Genomic DNA, 19,284 nt, shown 5'->3' with positions numbered 1-19,284 from the left:
ATATATTTTGATATTTTACAGAGTCCCGGAACTTTCCAGTTTTAAATTTTTGTAATATTTTATTAAATTACTGTACCTTATGAATTTGTTTATATATATATATATATATATATATATATATATATATATATATATATATATATATATATATATATATATAAAATATATATATGTCGTGCCGAATAGGCGGAACTTGCGATCTTGGCTTAAATAGCAACGTTCATCTTGCCATATAGGACAAGTGAAAATTTATGTATGCAATAATTTCGCCAAAATCATTCTGAACCTAACGAAAAAAATATATTTCACTGTGTTTGTTTAGTATTAAATTATTGTAAACAAATCTAAAGTATATTTAGTTGGGTTAGGCTAAAATAAATTGCGCTTGTTATAATAAGGTTAGGTAAGTTTTCTAAGTTCCTTTTGGTGCAAAATTATAAATTTTTACATTAGCATTAATGAAAAAATATATCTTTAAACGTATAAGAGAAAATTTAAAAAATGACTTAATTTTAAATAAGTTCTTGCTAATTGACCAGTTTTACATATTCAGCACTATATATATATATATATATATATATATATATATATATATATATATATATATATATATATATATATATAATATTACTAGCCCGCCTGAGAGTGTACAACTCCAGCTTTAATAATAGTAATAAACTATTATAGAACTATCTGACATCACTGGTATACTACACAGAATGCCCCTGGTTATGCAGAGCATTTCGGGCAACTTAGGTTAATTTTGCCCCCACCCCTCCCTCCCTGGATGCCACCCACAACAGTCGACTAACACCTAGGAACCTACTTAATGCTAGGTGAACAAGAGTAGCAGGTGTATAGAAACGTGCCCAGCATTTCACCCGTGCCGGGGATCAATCCCAGACACCTCAGTATGTGAGCCGAGGATGGTATTAACCAAGCCACGAGACAAGATTGGAAGAGACCCGCAGCCTCTGCACCGACACCAGCTATGATACTGGTCTTAAAAATAAAACCCAGCAGGCACAACCCCATTTTATATTCATTTTAATCTATGTATGTGGTAGCAACATTCTACTCGGCTACTAGCCGTCTCACAGACCTGATTTGTTTTATTTTGCCGTCGAAGTGGCTAGTTCATTGCTCACATCCATCCTGTGGCCGGTAGCACAAGAGCATATGGAAACACAAAAGGCCTAGGAATTAGGCCACAAAAGGGTTTACAAGAGATCTGGATTTATATCGACACACCTGAGCTTCAACCACTCTGGAGATTTCTCTTCACGGACAATATTTCTATAATGAGTACACGTCTAGTCTCGCTGTCCCTCTGTACTGCAGGGACTCCACACCTTGCTGCAGTAACTCTCCGCTTTGCTGCAGTAACATTCCACCTCGCTTCAGTTACTCTCCGCCTTGCTGCAGTGATATTCCGCCTTGCTGCAGTGATATTCCGCCTTGCTGCAGTGATATTCCGCCTCGCTGCAGTGATATTCCGCCTTGCTGCAGTGATATTCCGCCTTGCTGCAGTGATATTCCGCCTTGCTGCAGTGATATTCCGCCTTGCTGCAGTGATATTCCGCCTTGCTGAAATGATATTCCGCCTTGCTGCAGTGATATTCCGCCTTGCTGCAGTGATATTCCGCCTTGCTGCAGTGATATTCCGCCTTGCTGCAGTGATATTCCGCCTTGCTGCAATTACTCTCCGCCTTGCTGCAGTTACTCTCCCCCTTGCTGCAGTTACTCTCCGCCTTGCTGCAGTTACTCTCCGCCTTGCTGCAGTGATATTCCGCCTTGCTGCAGTGACATTCTGCCTTGCTGCAGTGATATTCCGCCTTGCTGCAGTTACTCTCCGCCTTGCTGCAGTTACTCTCCGCCTTGCTGCAGTTACTCTCCGCCTTGCTGCAGTTACTCTCCGCCTTGCTGCAATTACTCTCTGCCTTGCTGCAGTGACATTCCGCCTTGCTGCAGTGACATTCCGCCTTGCTGCAGTTACTCTCCGCCTTGCTGCAATTACTCTCTGCCTTGCTGCAGTGACATTCCGCCCTACTGCAGTGACTTTCCACCTTACTGCAGTGACTCTCCACCTTACTGCAGTGACTCCACCTTACTGCAGTGACTCCACCTTACTGCAGTGACTCTCCACCTTACTGTAATGACTTTTCACCTTGATGCCCCTATTTGTGCTGAATTTCAGCATATTTGCAAAAAGGAGAAGGCTGCAATGTGGTCTACACTGTCTAGACTGTACAAGTTGTACAAGTTGCCGTGTTCCTCCCTTAAGTCAATGTGACCTGACCTGTCTAGGTTGGGTGCATTGGCTTAAGCCGGTAGGAGACTTGGACCTGCCTCGCATGGGCCAGTAGGCCTTCTGCAGTGTTCCTTCGTTCTTATGTTCTTCTTCTTATGTTAACTCACAACGAAGATCTTCGTCTGTGAAAAAGGACACTTGTGTACAGTACAGGACATTTACTGAAAGCAACGTTTCACCACGAGTAGCTTCATTGGTCTTGACTGATGAAGCCACTGATGGCGAAACGTTTCCTTTAATGTCCTGTACTCTACAAGTTTTTTATAAAGCAGCTGACAACCATCAGCATCATTATTAAGAAGCCTCGTGAAGACTGATCGCCCGGCTGCGATGACTGATCCTTAGACACTCGCAGTCCTGGTATTCCTGCTGACAACCCTGATGGCATCATAATCACTCCTGGAAAAACAAAATGGTAGATTACTGATGCATGTTCGTGTCTGCATGTCTGCTCTGGCTGACGCCTGTATTTTAAAGTTAGACAACAGTGAGGGAGGCATGCTGCTGATCATAGGGAAGATTCTAAACTTCAAATATGGGGACTTTGATCTTCATATCACTTAATCCATATAGGATCGGAAACCCTTGGATCATGGGGCAAATCTTCAGTAGGCTTCCCCAATGAACCTGGTTCTTGGCTAATTGATACCAACAGATTCAACGAGGGTTGCCACCTTAATCTTACAGCATCACTCAATGTTGCAATCTCAGTTCACATCCGTCTGCTGAGGTACTGAAGGAGTTTCATAATGTGTTTTAATTTGCTAATTACTACAATAAGCTTTTAATAAAATTTAAAACGTGAAACAGAGAATAAAAAAAAAAAAAACTTTGATACCTTCGCTAACTGCTACCGATTTTTGTATTCCACTTCCCGTTTTTTGTTTACCTTTTATTATTACTTGATAACGTCGTTCATAACACAAATTTCAAAAGTAGCTCCAGGAATTCTGTCTTTATTGCAGCTGCGAACCATACTGAACAATCGTCTGGATACCTGTTGGGAGTTCAAAATGAATAATTTATTTTAAGAGATATCAAAATACTGGCGAGAATATTTACTTAATAATAATAATAATAATAATAATAATAATAATAATAATATTATTATTATTATTATTATTATTATTATAAACAGCGATTATATCAAATATGAAAGATAACCACAATGTAAACCGGTCCTCTACATATTTTTTCAATAATTTCAACCATTTTTTTTTATTCTTTATAAAATTATCAAATTGTGTATTCAGAGACAATGTTGTACTAAGGCTCCGTCAAGGTACACTTGTATCAGGCAGACAAACACTATATTTAACATGCTGTCGTAATTCTTAATAAAAATCACTTTTGCAAGGATCATGAGTGGTGTTTACTCTGTGGTGGTTAAGTATGTAGTGAAACGATGAGAGGTCGAGGTGTAGGTGCCGATGAAGGGAGTGGTAGATGAATTGGTGAGGAAGGGAATAGGGAAAGTAGTAGTTGTGAAAGGGAATGGGGCGAGAGGTATTGATGGAGGACCTGGTGAAGTAGTGGTGAAGGGAAATCTGGCAAGATGTAATGGTGAAGTAGTGGTTAAGGGTATGGTGCATGAATTCACATTGATGCCAATGGGGTGTAGTGATCATGCAAGACACAGGCAATGTGCTACTTCCACAAGTGATGTACAGGACTTCACAAACGTAATTTATTTTAGTCTGATTCTACTAAACATAAAATAAATCAATTTAAATTTACTTAATATTAAATTCTATATATATATATATATATTTATTTATTTATTTATTTATTCGGAGTGTGGAAATTAGGAGAAGGTGTGGAGTTAATAAAAGTATTAGTCAGAGGGCTGAAGAGGGTTTGTTGAGGTGGTTTGGTCATTTAGAGAGAATGGATCAAAGTAGAATAACATGGAGAGTGTATAAATCTGTAGCGGAAGGAAGGCGCGGTAGGGGTCGTCCTCGAAAAGGTTAGAGGGAGATGGTAAAGGAGGTTTTCTGGGCGAGGGGCTTGGACTTCCAGCAAGCGTGCGTGAGCGTGTTAGATAGGAGTGAATGGAGACGAATGGTATTTGGGACCTGACGAGCTGTTGGAGTGTGAGCAGGGTAATATTTAGTGAAGGGATTCAGGGAAACCGGTTATTTTTATATAGTCGGACTTGAGTCCTGGAAATGGGAAGTACAATGCCTGCACTCTAAAGGAGGGGTTCGGGATATTGGCAGTTTGGAGGGATATGTTGTGTATCTTTATAAGTATATGATTCTAAGCTGTTGTATTCTGAGCACCTCTGCAAAAACAGTGATTGTGTGAGTGAGGTGAAAGTGTTGAATGATGAAAGTATTTTCTTTTTGGGGGATTTTTTCTTTTTGGGTCACCCTGCCTCGGTGGGAGACGGCCGACTAGTTAAATATATATATATATATATATATATATATATATATATATATATATATATATCTATATATATATATATATATATATATATATATATATATATATAAATGTCGTGCCGAATAGGCAGAACTTGCGATCTTGGCTTAAATAGCAAAGTTCATTTTGCCATATAGGACAAGTGAAAATTGTGTATGCAATAATTTCGCCAAAATCATTCTGAACCTAACGAAAAAAATATATTTGATTGTGTTTGTTTAGTATTAAATTATTGTAAACGTATTTAAAATATATTTAGTTGGGTTAGGCTAAAATAAATTGCTCTTGTTATAATAAGGTTAGATAAGTTTTCTAAGATTCTTTTGGTGCAAAATTAAAAATTTTTACATTATCATTACTGAAAAAAATATATATTTAAACGTATAAGAGAAGATTTCAGAAAGGGGTTAATTTTAAAAGAGTTTTTGCTAATTGACCAGTTTTACATATTCGGCACGACATATATATATATAATGTCGTGCCGAATAGGCAGAATTTGAGATCTTGGCTTAAATAGCAACCTTCATCTTGCCATATAGGACAAGTGAAAATTTGTGTATGCAATAATTTCGCAAAAATTATTCTGAACCTAACGAAAAAAATGTATTTCACTGTGTTTGTTTAGTATTAAATTATTGTAAACAAATCTAAAAATTATAATTTTTTACATTAACATTAATGAAAAAAATATATCTTTAAACGTATAAGAGAAAATTTTAGAAAGGACTTAATTTTAAATGAGTTCTTGCTAATTGACCAGTTTTACATGTTCGGCACGACATTATATATATATATATATATATATATATATATATATATATATATATATATATATATATATATATATATATATATAATATTATTATTATTATTATTATTATTATATTAACGTTATAATCAGATTGATTTTCGCGGATTTATTGTTTAAGAAATTAATTCTGTTAAGTCAAACTCGTCCATTCGGCTTATTCGACACGACATATATAAATTTAAACTAATCTATGATGTGTTTAGTAGAATTAAGTTAACATATATTACATATATTATTTAATCCATAAGAGAAAAATCTTGGAAAAGTTCAATGATTAGGGCAGTTCGGCCTAACTGACCAGTTCGGATATTGGGTATGACATACACAGGGTGTTTCGAAATGATGGACCCGATTTGAAATCATACTGCTATGAAATTGGGTCTATTTGAAACACCGTGACGTTTTGAAAGTAATATTTGAAAGAGGAGTAATGGAAGAGATGTAGATAAACTTGAGCATAGGGAGGGATAGGAGAAGGTAATTGAAGATTAAAGAAAAGTGAAGAATAAACAAGGCACAATACCGTGACTGGAATGATACATAACCCGTACGTAGCAGACTATACCGTAAGCCGACCTTTCGGTCCGACTAATGGTTCAAGTCGGATCGAAACATTGCCACAGGTTTTAGCCTCCTATGTGCGGATTATAAGAGAAATGAAAATGGCGACAAGTTGTGTGAAGCCTTTTAAAAGCATTCGGTTTGTTCAATGTTATGTAGCAAAAAAAAAAGTTTTTGGTGGGATTGCGACCAACTGTTCAACTGTTCACAATAAAATGGCACAATACCGTGAGTGGAACAATAATCATATAACCCACACATAGGAGAAAGAAACTAACGATGTTTCGGTCCGACCTGGACCCTTATTAACCAGACATGCACAGTGGGTGAGTAATGGTCCGACTCGGACCGAAACGTCATTATAAGTCTCCTACATGCGGGTTGTGTACTAATTCACACTAGTGGTCGGCCTTTTTTTGTGTTGTCAAGAAAATAGTTTACCTATTTTCTCAGCCATTTTGTGTATGGAAATTACGCAGGAAGATATATTCATTACTAATTGTTTTGAAGAGGCGCTCATGATATGTCTCCGTTCTGATTTCTCTTAAATATTCTTTCAGTCTCTGTTGCAGCTTTTCTTGCTATCCTTCTATCAAGGAGAAATTCTTCTCCGGTAGAACTCAAAGAATCCAAGACACTGACCAGGATAAAACGCACCATTCCTCCGAAGTATCAAAGACACTGACCAGGATAAAACGCACCATTCTTCCGAAATATCAAAGACACTGACCAGGATAAAACGCACCATTCTTCCGAAGTATCAGAGACACTGACCAGGATAAAACGCACCATTCTTCCGAAGTATCAAAGACACTGACCAGGATAAAACGCACCATTCTTCCGAAGTATCAGAGACACTGACCAGGATAAAACGCACCATTCTTCCGAAGTATCAGAGACACTGACCAGGATAAAACGCACCATTCTTCCGAAGTATCAGAGACACTGACCAGGATAAAACGCACCATTCTTCCGAAGTATCAGAGACACTGACCAGGGTAAAACGCACCATTCTTCCGAAGTATCAGAGACACTGACCAGGATAAAACGCACCATTCTTCCGAAGTATCAGAGACACTGACCAGGATAAAACGCACCATTCTTCCGAAGTATCAGAGACACTGACCAGGGTAAAACGCACCATTCTTCCGAAGCATTAGATAACATCAATGGCTTATGTCTGATATATTGCTGCTTTTATGAGAAAAGAGAATCAGAGCACTGTATTCCAAAAATCACTGACTTGTTGTTAAGTACGAGTAAGTGGCGCCATCATGGAACCCACAACCTTCTACACAAAAACAGGGCTTAATAAATTAATACATTAGACACATGTGCAACACTTCTACCTGGAGGGTATTCCGGGAATCAACGCCCCCGCGGCCAGGTCCACGACCAGGCCTCCCGGTGGATCAGGGCCTGATCTGTCATGTGGGGTTCGAACACGTGGATAGGGTAAAGAAATATTCACGTAGACTGGTACTACTATCTCAGTAGTAGTACCAGTTCCTAGTAACCAGTTACCAGTAACTGGTACTACTACTGAGAGATCAACCAAGCTGTTACTGCTGGCCGCACGCACTCCAACCTACGAACCACGGCCCGGTATTTTTTTTTTTTTTTTGTGAAAGCGTTTCGCCACACAGTGGCTTCTTCAGTCCAATACGAAGAAGAATAGTGGCGATCAGGAAATTGAGGTAATCAGTCCCTCAGCCTGAAGTCGATGTAATCAGTTCATTTATCAACAAAAGAACTTTTTTCGCACTAGTTAGTAGATCTGCCGTTCCCCAAGAAGTTTGAGGAAGTTCGGATATTTACAACTAAACTGCTACTGAAGTTAGAATCTACACCTCTTATCAGTGAAGGAAAGATTGAGAATATTACATCAGAATATCTTAAATATTTAATTGCACAGGTACAGCTGTAGGATGGATCATATTGAAGTTACACAGATGGAATCTAAATACCTAAATGAGGTAATGAGAAATTTAATTAAAAATGTGATGGTAAAGTGCTATCTAAAGAATTACTATTATTATTATTATTATTATTATTATTATTATTATAATCAAAAAGAAAGTATCTATCGAAGATAATATTATATAACTGACGCAGTGGCTTTTCAACATGGTCGTTTTTTCACTCCAAATAAAACAATACCAATTACTGAAAGAGGATCGTATGATAAATATATACGACTTTTGTCTTATATTATTAGGTATTCGTAATCACTTCCGTATTCAAGAGCGACCAACTTTGTTTGGATTGTTAATCATGGAGGATTAATAATACAAGAGTAACCTAGAAAGCCAAATAACGCAAGTCTTGTATTTGGCGGCGAAGCGTTCGGTTTCTGGGTGTTCCATATACAAGTTAAGACGGCGCTGATGGGGGACCCCATTCCCATACCATAGGTTTCTAGAGCCTGTTATTGATAGAAAAAACAATTGAAGTTAAGGTAGTGCAATCAGATCAACAAAAAGTCCGGGAGGTGACGTCCAATGAGATCATTCTTTTGAATTCAACCTACAAAAGTCAACTAACTCCTAAATATTAACTACAAGAGAGCCAAAGATAATAGAAATGTTCTAGATTGTAGATCGAGCAGAAAGTCAACGAGTACCAGCAAACAGAGAGACACAAGAACTTGATGATAATGTTGAATCAATATACCCAGACAAGTCATAATACGGCTTGATACGAGGAAGGTTTAGCTCCAATTCCTCCTATCCCCTGAAAGGATAGAGAGAGTGCGGTAAAATATTGACCAGTAGTGACTTAGTTTAACTCCCATGGTGGGCGAGGTCTCGCCCTGGGAGGTGAGGGTGCCATACGCACTCTGCAATCAATTGACTTTACGCACAAGCTAACCCACCTCCGACTACCGCCACCACCACGAATACCACCACAACCACCATCACCACCACCACCACAACCACCATCACCATCACCACCATCACCACCACAACCACCATCACAACCACCACCATCACCACCACCATCACCACCACCATCACCACCACCATCACAACCACCATCACCATCACAACCACCATCACCATCACAACCACCATCACCATCACAACCACCATCACCATCACAACCACCATCACCATCACAACCACCATCACCATCACAACCACCATCACCAACACAACCACCATCACCACCACAACCACCACCACCACCATCACAACCACCACCACACGCTGACCACCACCAGTTGTTTTAGCCCGTCTCTAGCAATTACTCCTGTGTGCAAACAGAATATACAGCGAGAGGTGAATATCTCTCTCTCTATATATACACATATACCAAGAAATGTGTATCTTTCAGTGTATATACACTGACTAAACTCTCATTATATGTACACCGAGAAATGTGAATCCCTGTGTATATATACCTAGAGATGAATATATCTGTATATGCACTGAAATATGTGCATCACTGTATATATAAAAAATTGTGCACATTTCAGAACTCTGAATGTTTATACAGAAATATATATATATATATATATATATATATATATATATATATATATATATATATATATATTATATATATACACACACACTACTGCGAATCATTAAAGCTGTCTGAGTTATATAGGTCAAATTGAATGCAAATAGACACTAGTTCGTAAGCTTCGCTTCCACTTAATGAGATAAAAACAATCCCCTCCCCCCCAGTGAGAAACATTAAACAAGCTTTCCTCTTAAAACCCACACGATAGGACCTGTATATTTCAGCATATTGACAGAGAGATTGCTATCATCCCTCATTTAGGGATTTTTCTTGATAATGTACAAGTTTTTGGGAGTCTTAATCCTCCTAGTATAGTTAATACACCTTCAACTTCACGTTTTCCCCTGTAATTGCTTGTATCATGAACGCTGATGCAAGGTGAAAAATCCCTTGGACTGAAATATGAAACAGAGATGAGGAATATGTGAATATTGACTGAAACAGACCCCCTTTTCAGCGTGGTTTCTTGCTAAGACCGAAATATATAGATCTATATCCCCATGTGTTTCGTATTTGTGGTCCAAGTGGTTTCTCACTTCGCATTCTGTGAATGGTTTCTACGTCCTTGCCTGATGGGAAATGTATTTTCCTGGTGACTCGTAGATGAAGCCGCGGCAGCACAGAGGTACACTGGAGGCTTTCCGCCTTGCTCGGGAGTCACTGGGCGATTGAGCCAGTCGTATTAAAGGAGGTTCATGAGGAATTAATCCAGGATAACGTCTCTCTCAGGTGTGGAGCGCCCGCTACAGCGCCGCTGATAAAGGTTCCATCTGGTGTCTGGGTGGGGAACTAACTCATTAACATTCCTCACGACCCTGGGACCACGCAGCGTTCAGTGTCGAGTGAGACTTGGTGAAAGGTGGACGTGTAAGTCGGGCTCTCTCTGCTCGGGGAGACTTGCTCTCTGGTCTGTAGCACGTCCATCACATAAACGGATGACAAATTTGCGGGATACAACGGAAATTGAAGGATAGTGTAACCACTCTTGTGAGAGTAAAGTGTGAGACGGAGACCTGGTTAAGGAGAGTTTTTTTTTTTTTTAAGATTTGTGGTATATAAAAAAGGCTAAACAGCAGTACTAAGAAAAGTTTTTTCTCTGGTATTCAGGATCTCTCGTCTCGGTGATAACTTTCTTACCGAGTGCGTCGTGTTGATCATGGATATATGGCTGTATAAGTAGCGAAAAACCCGTCTCCCCAAATGAAAGGTGAGTCGAAATGTCGTTTTTAAAGCAGATCTCTCTTTAAAACTTTCTCTGCCGCGGTGCGCACATACGCACACACGTGTGCTTGACCCATACACACGCACACGTGACTGCCTTCATACACACAAACACAGCATACAACCTCAAACGTACATATACACGTGGCATACACGGCCTTCAAGACGACAGCATCACAACACGACTGATGACACTCTGGTACGACCCCGACGAAGCGACTATTAGATGCTCCTATAAATAGTCCAGAAAGAGCGTTGTAGTTAAGACTCCAGTAGCGATACTTTGTCATTTTCTTGACATTATTGTCCAAAGGTTACAGTAGCAAGATTAATGAAGTGGTTGAGTCTCCGGTTCTCAACCGATAGGACCCGGGGTTCGATTTCTAGGCGAGCGCGAGATGTGTGGGCAAGTCTCCTTAAAACCTGGATAAAATGAAGTATTTCCTACTAGTATGGAGCCAAAGGCAAGGTGCAGAAGAAGCTTTTAATGTGACAAGCAAAACGATATCCCAATAAATATGTGAACCACGGTACGGGTGGGGGTTGAACTAGCGCTAGTGAGTCGTAAAACTAAAGACCAACTCGTCAGTATAGTAAGTCAGTATGTGCTTTGGAACCTGTGTCTTTGTGTCCTAACACCTGCTTTCCTTCTTGACGTCGCACTATATAAGAGCCAATGTGTGGTAGGTAGCATCCTGTGGCATGGGGCGGAGGAACCATAAGGAAATTCACCAAAAACTCGCACGTTATAGGAGAGGAACGTCAGGACGTTGTTTCGGCTCTTTCTTATCCATTATCAGGACAATAAATAACTTTGCTTATCTGCATTAATCTTCCGGGGTTAATTTAATCTTGTATGAGGTTCCGTGATTGTTTTAACGTTGTATTGCGGATCTGTCGTTGTATTGCGGATTTGTCGTCGTGTTTCCATATTTGTTGTCAAACCTTCAATAATATGTTCTGTTTATGAAAAAGTAAATGACAAGACCCAGTGTATATTGTTTATTTGCAATCTAATATACACGAGCACTCAGAAATGTTTCTAATATAAATTTATCGTAATTCCTGATATTTAACCCTAGCCAAAGGAAAAAAAACGTGCATTTGTGTATTGACGCGAGTCTAAACTAAGGAAGGCTCGTATATCTCTCACCTCGCCGACCCAATGCACACACACCATTGTTAGACGTTTGCAAAAGTTTGTTGGCCTGTGTTTGGCCGTTGCCAGGGTCCGCCACTGGTCGGTGTTGAACAACGCAAAGTTGGGTGAGGCACACACGCCCGCGACGGCTTTAGCGCAAGCTTACTACTTGAAAACTTTTCAGTTTCGCGCAGTGTTTGAGAGGGAGGGAAGGTGGGGCGGGGGGGGGGGGTCTGATCCTCGGGTGTACTCTGAAGTCTGACTTCGCGAATTGTGGAGAAACTTTGCGAAGTGTATTGGAAAGTTTGAAGATAGCGTATAGTAAGAAGGAACTTGACGTTTCGAGCAGTGAGACGTTTCACTGTATCTTGTGAAGTTTCGAACAGTGAAAAGTTTCGCGTAGTGTGTTTCAGAGTTTTTAATCGTGAGTCTCAGTTACGCTTTGTTGTGTTTTAAAACATATAACAAAAGAAAATTTAAAAAATCAGAAATTTAAAAAAAAAATCGGTATGTCACACTTCCCAGCATAATAAAAATGGCCGTAAATTATATAACGCAAAAATCCAAAACACTCCATCTATGTCGAGGATTTCCATTTTTTAAATTTAAATTTTCAGACCCAGCCGGTGTAAATAGAGACAGACATAAGTACAATTATCAGTGTAAATTATCTAGAATGGACGTAGATTTCTTCGTAGCAAATGTCACTCGTCTATCATCATCTGTTAATGGTTCTGAAGATGATCGCCCCCGCTCCCCGCTGTCAAATCGGATCTTCTTAATAGGAATGGAAATAGAGAAATGATAACAAGGACCCCATTGGTAATATGTACAACAACCCTAATGGAAATAAGTACATGGACCCTAATGGAAATAAGTACATGGACCCCAATGGAAATAATTACTAGGACCCCAATGGAAATAATTACTAGGACCCCAATGGAAATAAGTACATGGACCCCAATGGAAATAAGTACATGGACCTCAATGGAAATAATTACTAGGACCCCAATGGAAATAATTACTAGGACCCCAATGGAAATAATTACTAGGACCCCAATGGAAATAATTACTAGGACCCCAATGGAAATAATTACTAGGACCCCAATGGAAATAATTACTAGGACCCCAATGGAAATAATTACTAGGACCCCAATGGAAATAATTACTAGGACCCCAATGGAAATAACTACGTACAACAGTTTGACGTTTTTGGGTTATTCTAAGTAACGTACACACACATGGTGTTATGTATGACAATTTATGTAACTGTATTTACGTGTACCTATACCTGAATAAACCTAGCTTAACTATTAAGCATAACCAAGATTATAATGAATGTTAAGATGAAATCTGAAGGACTTGCCTGCTATCTTACATATTCATGAGGACAGTCGGTAAAACTGCCACACACATATTTGGAAGTGAAATTTTATGCATCTGGCACTAAAAAAAAAAAAAATAGGTTATATTAGGCGGATTAATGGGCTGGAAGTCATATATGCAAAGAAAAACGCAGGAATTTAAGCCCCATGATCAAAGATATTACGTGGAAAAGCGATGCATTAATCGTATCTTGAAATACTCAGAATGATACTCGGTATGATACTCGGTATGATACGATTGAAGAGTATAAAGGGGTAAAATTAATATAATGTGAAAATAAAGTAAAGAGAACACCAGGACAGAAGTCCCAACAATGTATAAGAATATATGAAGGAACACTGCAGCAGGCCTACTGGCCCATGCGAGGCAGGTCCAAATCTCCCAGCGGCTTAAGCCAATGCCCCAACCTAGTCAGGTCGGGTCACATTCACTTAAGGTATAAATTTATCCAGGACAGAATTAGATTTATGAAGTATGGAGGAACACGTCACTGATAATATATTTGGCATGTGAACGAAAGTGCTAAAAGCAGCGCCACTAAAGCCAATATTTTTTATTGCATAATTCCACACCTCTCAAGTGGTTTGGTGAGAATCCAGGAGCTGTGTTTCAACGTTGTTTAGTTTCAGCAGGTGTACAGAAAAAAAATAGGCGACGTTTGTATTTTTTAATATTCTCAAAGATTTTAGCAACATTTTTTTTTCATACATTTCTTTTCGCATTCAAGAATGTAATGATGAAATGTACGAGAATTATATTGGCAAAGTTTGTGTTTATGACTCGCGAAATCACGATTGCAAACACGACACGGAACGGGTGGGGTTCGAACCTCCACCAGTTCCGTGAAAAAGTTTCCATTAGACTGGTTCTGCATCAGCTGATGTTGCGTCCTGCCAGAGGAATGTGTAGATTTTGTGGAACAAGTCGTGAACGTGTAGCATTAAGTTCAGGGTAACTCAAGTGTGTTTCTCTGAAGAGCTGTGAGAGTACAAACTTGAGTGCAGCGTAAACCGATGGATTATCTAAGTCATCAGCAGAAAACCTAGCAAGATCAAAAAGTTCTTTGGCAGTAAATAAGATCTGTCACTACTGAGTTAGTTTGCCTAGTTGATCAGGCCCTGATCCATCGGGAGGCCTGGTCATGGACCGGGCCGCGGGGGCGTTGATCCCCGGAATAACCTCCAGGTAACAATATATATAGAAGTTGTTACGTGTGTTTTGGCTTTCCTGGACCACACAAACCCGTGAATTTTTCTGTCTTCCTTATTTACAGTCAAGACATATAAATATCTAAATGAATGATATTTAGAAAAATATTTATATTGTAAGTAATTAATTACCACCAAGGATTTCCCTCAAGTACGTGTATATATATTGCAGCTGGCCTATTAGCCCATGCGAGGCAAGTCCAAGTCTCCCACCGGCTTAAGCCAATGCCCTAACCTAGTCAGGTCAGGTCACATTCATTTAAGGAAGGAGCACGGCATCTGATCTAGTAGCACAGGTAGGCCTACTGGCCCATGCTTAGCAGGCGGATAAATTTAAACTCCGTGTGGAACAAATCCAGCATTGACTTGTACCACACAAATCCAGCTTTGATTTGTAGGCCTTAAGTGCCTCACTGACACCCTTCACTTATACACCACCATTAAGTGTACCCTAATCATGATAAAAAGGGAATAAACGCTATATATATTGGATATACAAACTTCTCGGTGCATGTACACTGAAATACACACCTCATGGTGTATATACACAGATATGTGCTTTGGTGTATATAAACTGATGCCCCGTATATATACAGTGGGAGGTACATAGAAACCTCTTCGTATATAGATAAATGTGTCATAGAACCGGCAAGTTAATATGTGCAACACTTGGGTATCTTTGTTAAGGAAGTGGCTTCATCAGTCCTGTGCAGAGAATAAAGGGGAAGATCAGAAGGAGTTTTGAGGTAATCAGTCCCCCAGCCTGGAGTCGATGTGATTAGTCCATCAATCTTGACTGATGAAGCTACTGTGTAGTGAAACGTTTCCGCAATAAAAAATACCCAAGTGTTACAGACTTCTTGGTATGTCTTTGATATACCTTTGATGGGTTTCGAGAGTCATCCTTTTCCCGCAACCTGGCCCAGGACTATGTATATACTTTGATGCATATTCACTAATGTAAATACAATAAGATATATTGTTCCTCTTGTTGAATAAACACTGAGAGATACATTTACCTCGGTGTATATATACAATATAATAGCAGACACACACACACACACACACACACACACACACACACACACACACACACACACACACACACACACACACCAAGGCGACTAAGCTGTGTTAGTTGTGTGTGTGTGTAATGGCACTGTATAGGCCGTGATGTTTCGATCATGTGTTCGTCGTGTAGATTAGTTTCGACCATAGTTTCAGTGAGCACTTTAGAAACCACCTCAAACCCGTAATATATACACCGTATTTACAATATACAAAAGTAAAGATTTTTTCTTAATTCTGCGCCCCACCGAAGCCTCCATAGATTATATAAGGGAAAATTAAGTTTCGGAAAATTTATCTTCATATATGAGTGATTTTTAGCAACCTCTACAACCATAAACAAAAATCGACGTGAGTTCTTCGCAGTATCGGTTCGAACAATGTATTCAGGCAAGTCCTATGCGTCATGCTATGTAAATTTTACAAGAACGAGATACAATGGGAAACAGGTCCGAAAAAACTCCCACAACACAACTCTTTCATGCAAAAATTTGCAGCGTTTGTATTCGCGACAACAAATGAATCGCTTCACCCCCAGGATTTTGGTGTGTAAGTTTGTAAGATTATTTAGGTACAAGTAAGTTTATTCAGGTACAGGTACACATAAATACAGTTACACAAATTATCTTACGTAGTAACGTGTGTGTAATTTGCCTAAGATAACCCCCCAAAAATTGACTTATTTCCACTGGGGGTCGAAATTAAGAAGGTAACTTGATTGATAGTTTGGTTTTAAGACAATATTTAAAAACTGACAGACTTGAGCACAAAGTGCAGATTGGATATGTCTCGCCTGAAGAATGAGACACATGAAGGAGAACTTTGGTTAATAGTGGCCCATTCAGTAGAGTTATCAAAGCTAATTCCTTGGGTAACATTGATAATGGGTTGGACGAATGTTTTTTTAGTGGGTTTGGGATTGAGAAGGACCTACCTAGTATGGGCCAGTAGGCCTCCTGCAGTGTTTCTCCTTTTTTTTTGTTATGTCAGTGTGTCATGTTCCCACAGACTGTATTAACGTAACTCTACTTCCTTGGGCTTTCTCAGTCCAGTTTTAACAACGTTGAATCTACCAATGGTTCCACGGAGAACATCGATCTCCTAGCACGGTCTCAAACCTTGATGTTGGCGAAGGGTTCTTGATCCAAGAAATTGCAGCAACCTTCCTCTTCATCAAACCTCATTACCTCTCACTCTCCTTACTTGTTTAGCCCTTCTTCACGCCTAATAATAATAATAATAATAATAATAATATAATCGTTATTTCTACAAGTACATGTACTAGGTATACAGACCATAGCTGACACCACTGACATACTACTATATAGAAAGCCGCTTGTTATGCAGAGCATTTCGGGCAAATTAGGTCAATTTTTGTCCCCAGGATGCGACCCACACCGGTCAAAGAACACCCAGGTACCTATTTTCTACGTGAACATGGACAGCAGGTGTCTTAGGGAAATACGTCCTAATGATTTCACCCTTACAGGGGATCGAACCCCGGACCTCATTGTGAGCTGAATGCGCTAGCAATCGATCTACGGGACGGAGAGGAAAGTATATTGCAGGAACAAAAACTACAAAATCAATGCAAAATGCAATCAGATATGTGTATGTAGGGTTTACTTATCACCTTACATGTTGACGAGAAATAGGAAAAAACTAGGAAAATATTAGCCCCGTAGCCCAGTGGTAGTGCTGGGCCATTCAGGACCACGGTTCGAATCCCCGTCCATCCTTCTGTTTATTCGTTAGACGAAAAGTTTTGTCCATTGAAAACTGAAAGCCGCTCATTATCAAATGATAAACAAATGTGTTAAATTTAAAAAAAAAATCCTGTCAACTTCCATATATACAACAAATGAAATCTTAGTATCTGACTATATCAGAGATTACGTGGAAAGTTAATTATATGCTTTATTTGCTTCAAGCAAATCGAGTAAACAGATGTGTGTTTACTTGATGTGTGTGTGTTTACTTAAAGTAAATCAAGTTCCCATGTCCTGATGAATTACTTTCGAGGTTTCTTGTATACCTTTGATGGATTTCGAGAGTTTTCCTGCTCCCTCAGCACTGCCCTGGGCTAGAATTCAATACGGAACTTAGTAGGCCGAGTTAAATACATCACTGCAAACGGGTATTATTCCTGAAATGTGGAAGATGGCTAATGTGATTCCTATCTTCAAAACTGAGGGAAATTCCTACCATTGAATTACCACTTACATCAGCCTCACCTGAATAGTAGGTTAATTAATAAATTCAATAGTAGCCTATATAATTAGAAACCACCTTAATGAGCATGATTTGATAAATGAATTTAAGCTCACAATTATAATTTTTATATTAAGACATCGGCCGTGTCCCACCTAGGCAGGGTGACCCGAAAAAGAAGACTCTCATCATCACTCACTCCATCACTCTTTTGCTAGAGGCGTGCTGACACTACAATTTCCTTGACAATATTTTTTTTTTGTAAAGTATTTGAGGCAATATACCACGACTAACAATATGCTGTTGTCTATTTAAATTTGGGTAAGACTTTTGATAGTCTGACACCAGTCTCTCTTAAGAAAATGACAGCTACAGGTATGAGAAACATTACTGGAATAAGTGTGACGTTTTCATGTGGAAGGCGTAGAATTAGGGGGGATACAATTGAGGTGTATAAATGGAAAACAGGAATAAATAAAGGGGATGTAAATAGCGTGCTCGAAATATCTAGCCTAGACAAGACTCGCAGCAATGGTTTTAAGTTGGAAAAATTCAGATTCAGGAAGGATATGGGAAAGCATTGGTTTGGTAATAGAGTTGTGGATGAGTGGAACAAACTCTCAGGCACCGTCATAGAAGCTAAAACGTTGTGTAGTTTTAAAAATAGGTTAGGGACTGAAGCAAAAAAAGTTTGCATAAATGGGGTTAAATCAGAAGAGAAACAAGCGACTTTCTGCAAGGATTAATTTTGGGCCCCTTATTCGGAATATACCTAACTAGATCAGTTTTACACGTCCATGTCTCTCTACAATACACTGTTATGGTAGTGTAATAATATTAGTAAATTACCGACAATATGTTAGGTAAAAAGACACAAGTGCAACTAATGTGATATTTTATTGTGGCAACGTTTCGCTCTGCAGGAACTTTTTCGTAACAGCTTGACAAAGCTCCTGGGGAGCAAAACGTTGCCACAATAAAATGTCACATTAGTTGCACTTGTGTTCTTTTACCCAACTGTTATGGTAGCGTGCAGATTTTAGACTCTAGAGCAACTTCCATGTATGTATATATTATTAGGTTTCTCTCTCTCTCTCTCTCTCTCTCTCTCTCTCTCTCTCTCTCTCTCTCTCTCTCTCTCTCTCTCTCTCTCTCTCTCTCTCTCTCTCTCTCTCTCTCTCTCTCTCTCTCTTACATCCAAAGAGTTCATACCCAGTGCTTTCAGGCATTCCGAGTAGTCTAAGAACTTTCATGGCTCTCTTCGGACAGTAAACGATTTTTGTCCGGTTTCCAGCTGTGATTGTTCCAGCTTCGCCGCGTTTGCATTGTTGTTGTTCTAAATGATGGATCATCTGACGCTATTATGCCTCAGTCTTTTACATGTTCCTCTTGTTCTATGGGGCTCTTGTGT

The 19,284-nt window shown here is 39.2% G+C and overlaps 1 protein-coding gene and 1 long non-coding RNA gene across 8 annotated transcripts in view; one reads left to right on the top strand and one right to left on the bottom strand.

Moving 5' to 3' along the window:
- Positions 1 to 794: 794 nt before the first annotated feature.
- Positions 795 to 10,330, bottom strand: LOC138854427 (uncharacterized). Its single transcript, XR_011393636.1, has 3 exons — positions 10,208 to 10,330; positions 3,201 to 3,308; positions 795 to 2,710 (listed from the first exon to the last, which is right to left on the bottom strand). It is a non-coding gene; the product is annotated as an uncharacterized lncRNA (long non-coding RNA).
- Positions 10,331 to 10,478: 148 nt separating this feature from the next.
- Positions 10,479 to 19,284, top strand: part of LOC128698822 (latrophilin Cirl) — a 414,208-nt gene continuing 405,402 nt past the window's right edge. For all 7 annotated transcript variants that reach the window (XM_053791234.2, XM_053791237.2, XM_053791235.2 and 4 more), the window contains exon 1: positions 10,479 to 10,845. In XM_053791234.2, coding sequence (XP_053647209.2) covers positions 10,839 to 10,845 — 7 coding nt within the window. In that variant the 5' untranslated portion in view covers positions 10,479 to 10,838. The remainder of the gene's footprint in view (positions 10,846 to 19,284) is intronic.

The sequence above is a fragment of the Cherax quadricarinatus genome, chromosome 59, assembly GCF_038502225.1.
Source record: "Cherax quadricarinatus isolate ZL_2023a chromosome 59, ASM3850222v1, whole genome shotgun sequence".
Classification (NCBI taxonomy): Eukaryota; Metazoa; Arthropoda; class Malacostraca; order Decapoda; family Parastacidae; genus Cherax; species Cherax quadricarinatus.
Note: the sequence above shows the minus strand (reverse complement) of the source record. Positions and strands in the feature narration are given on the sequence as shown.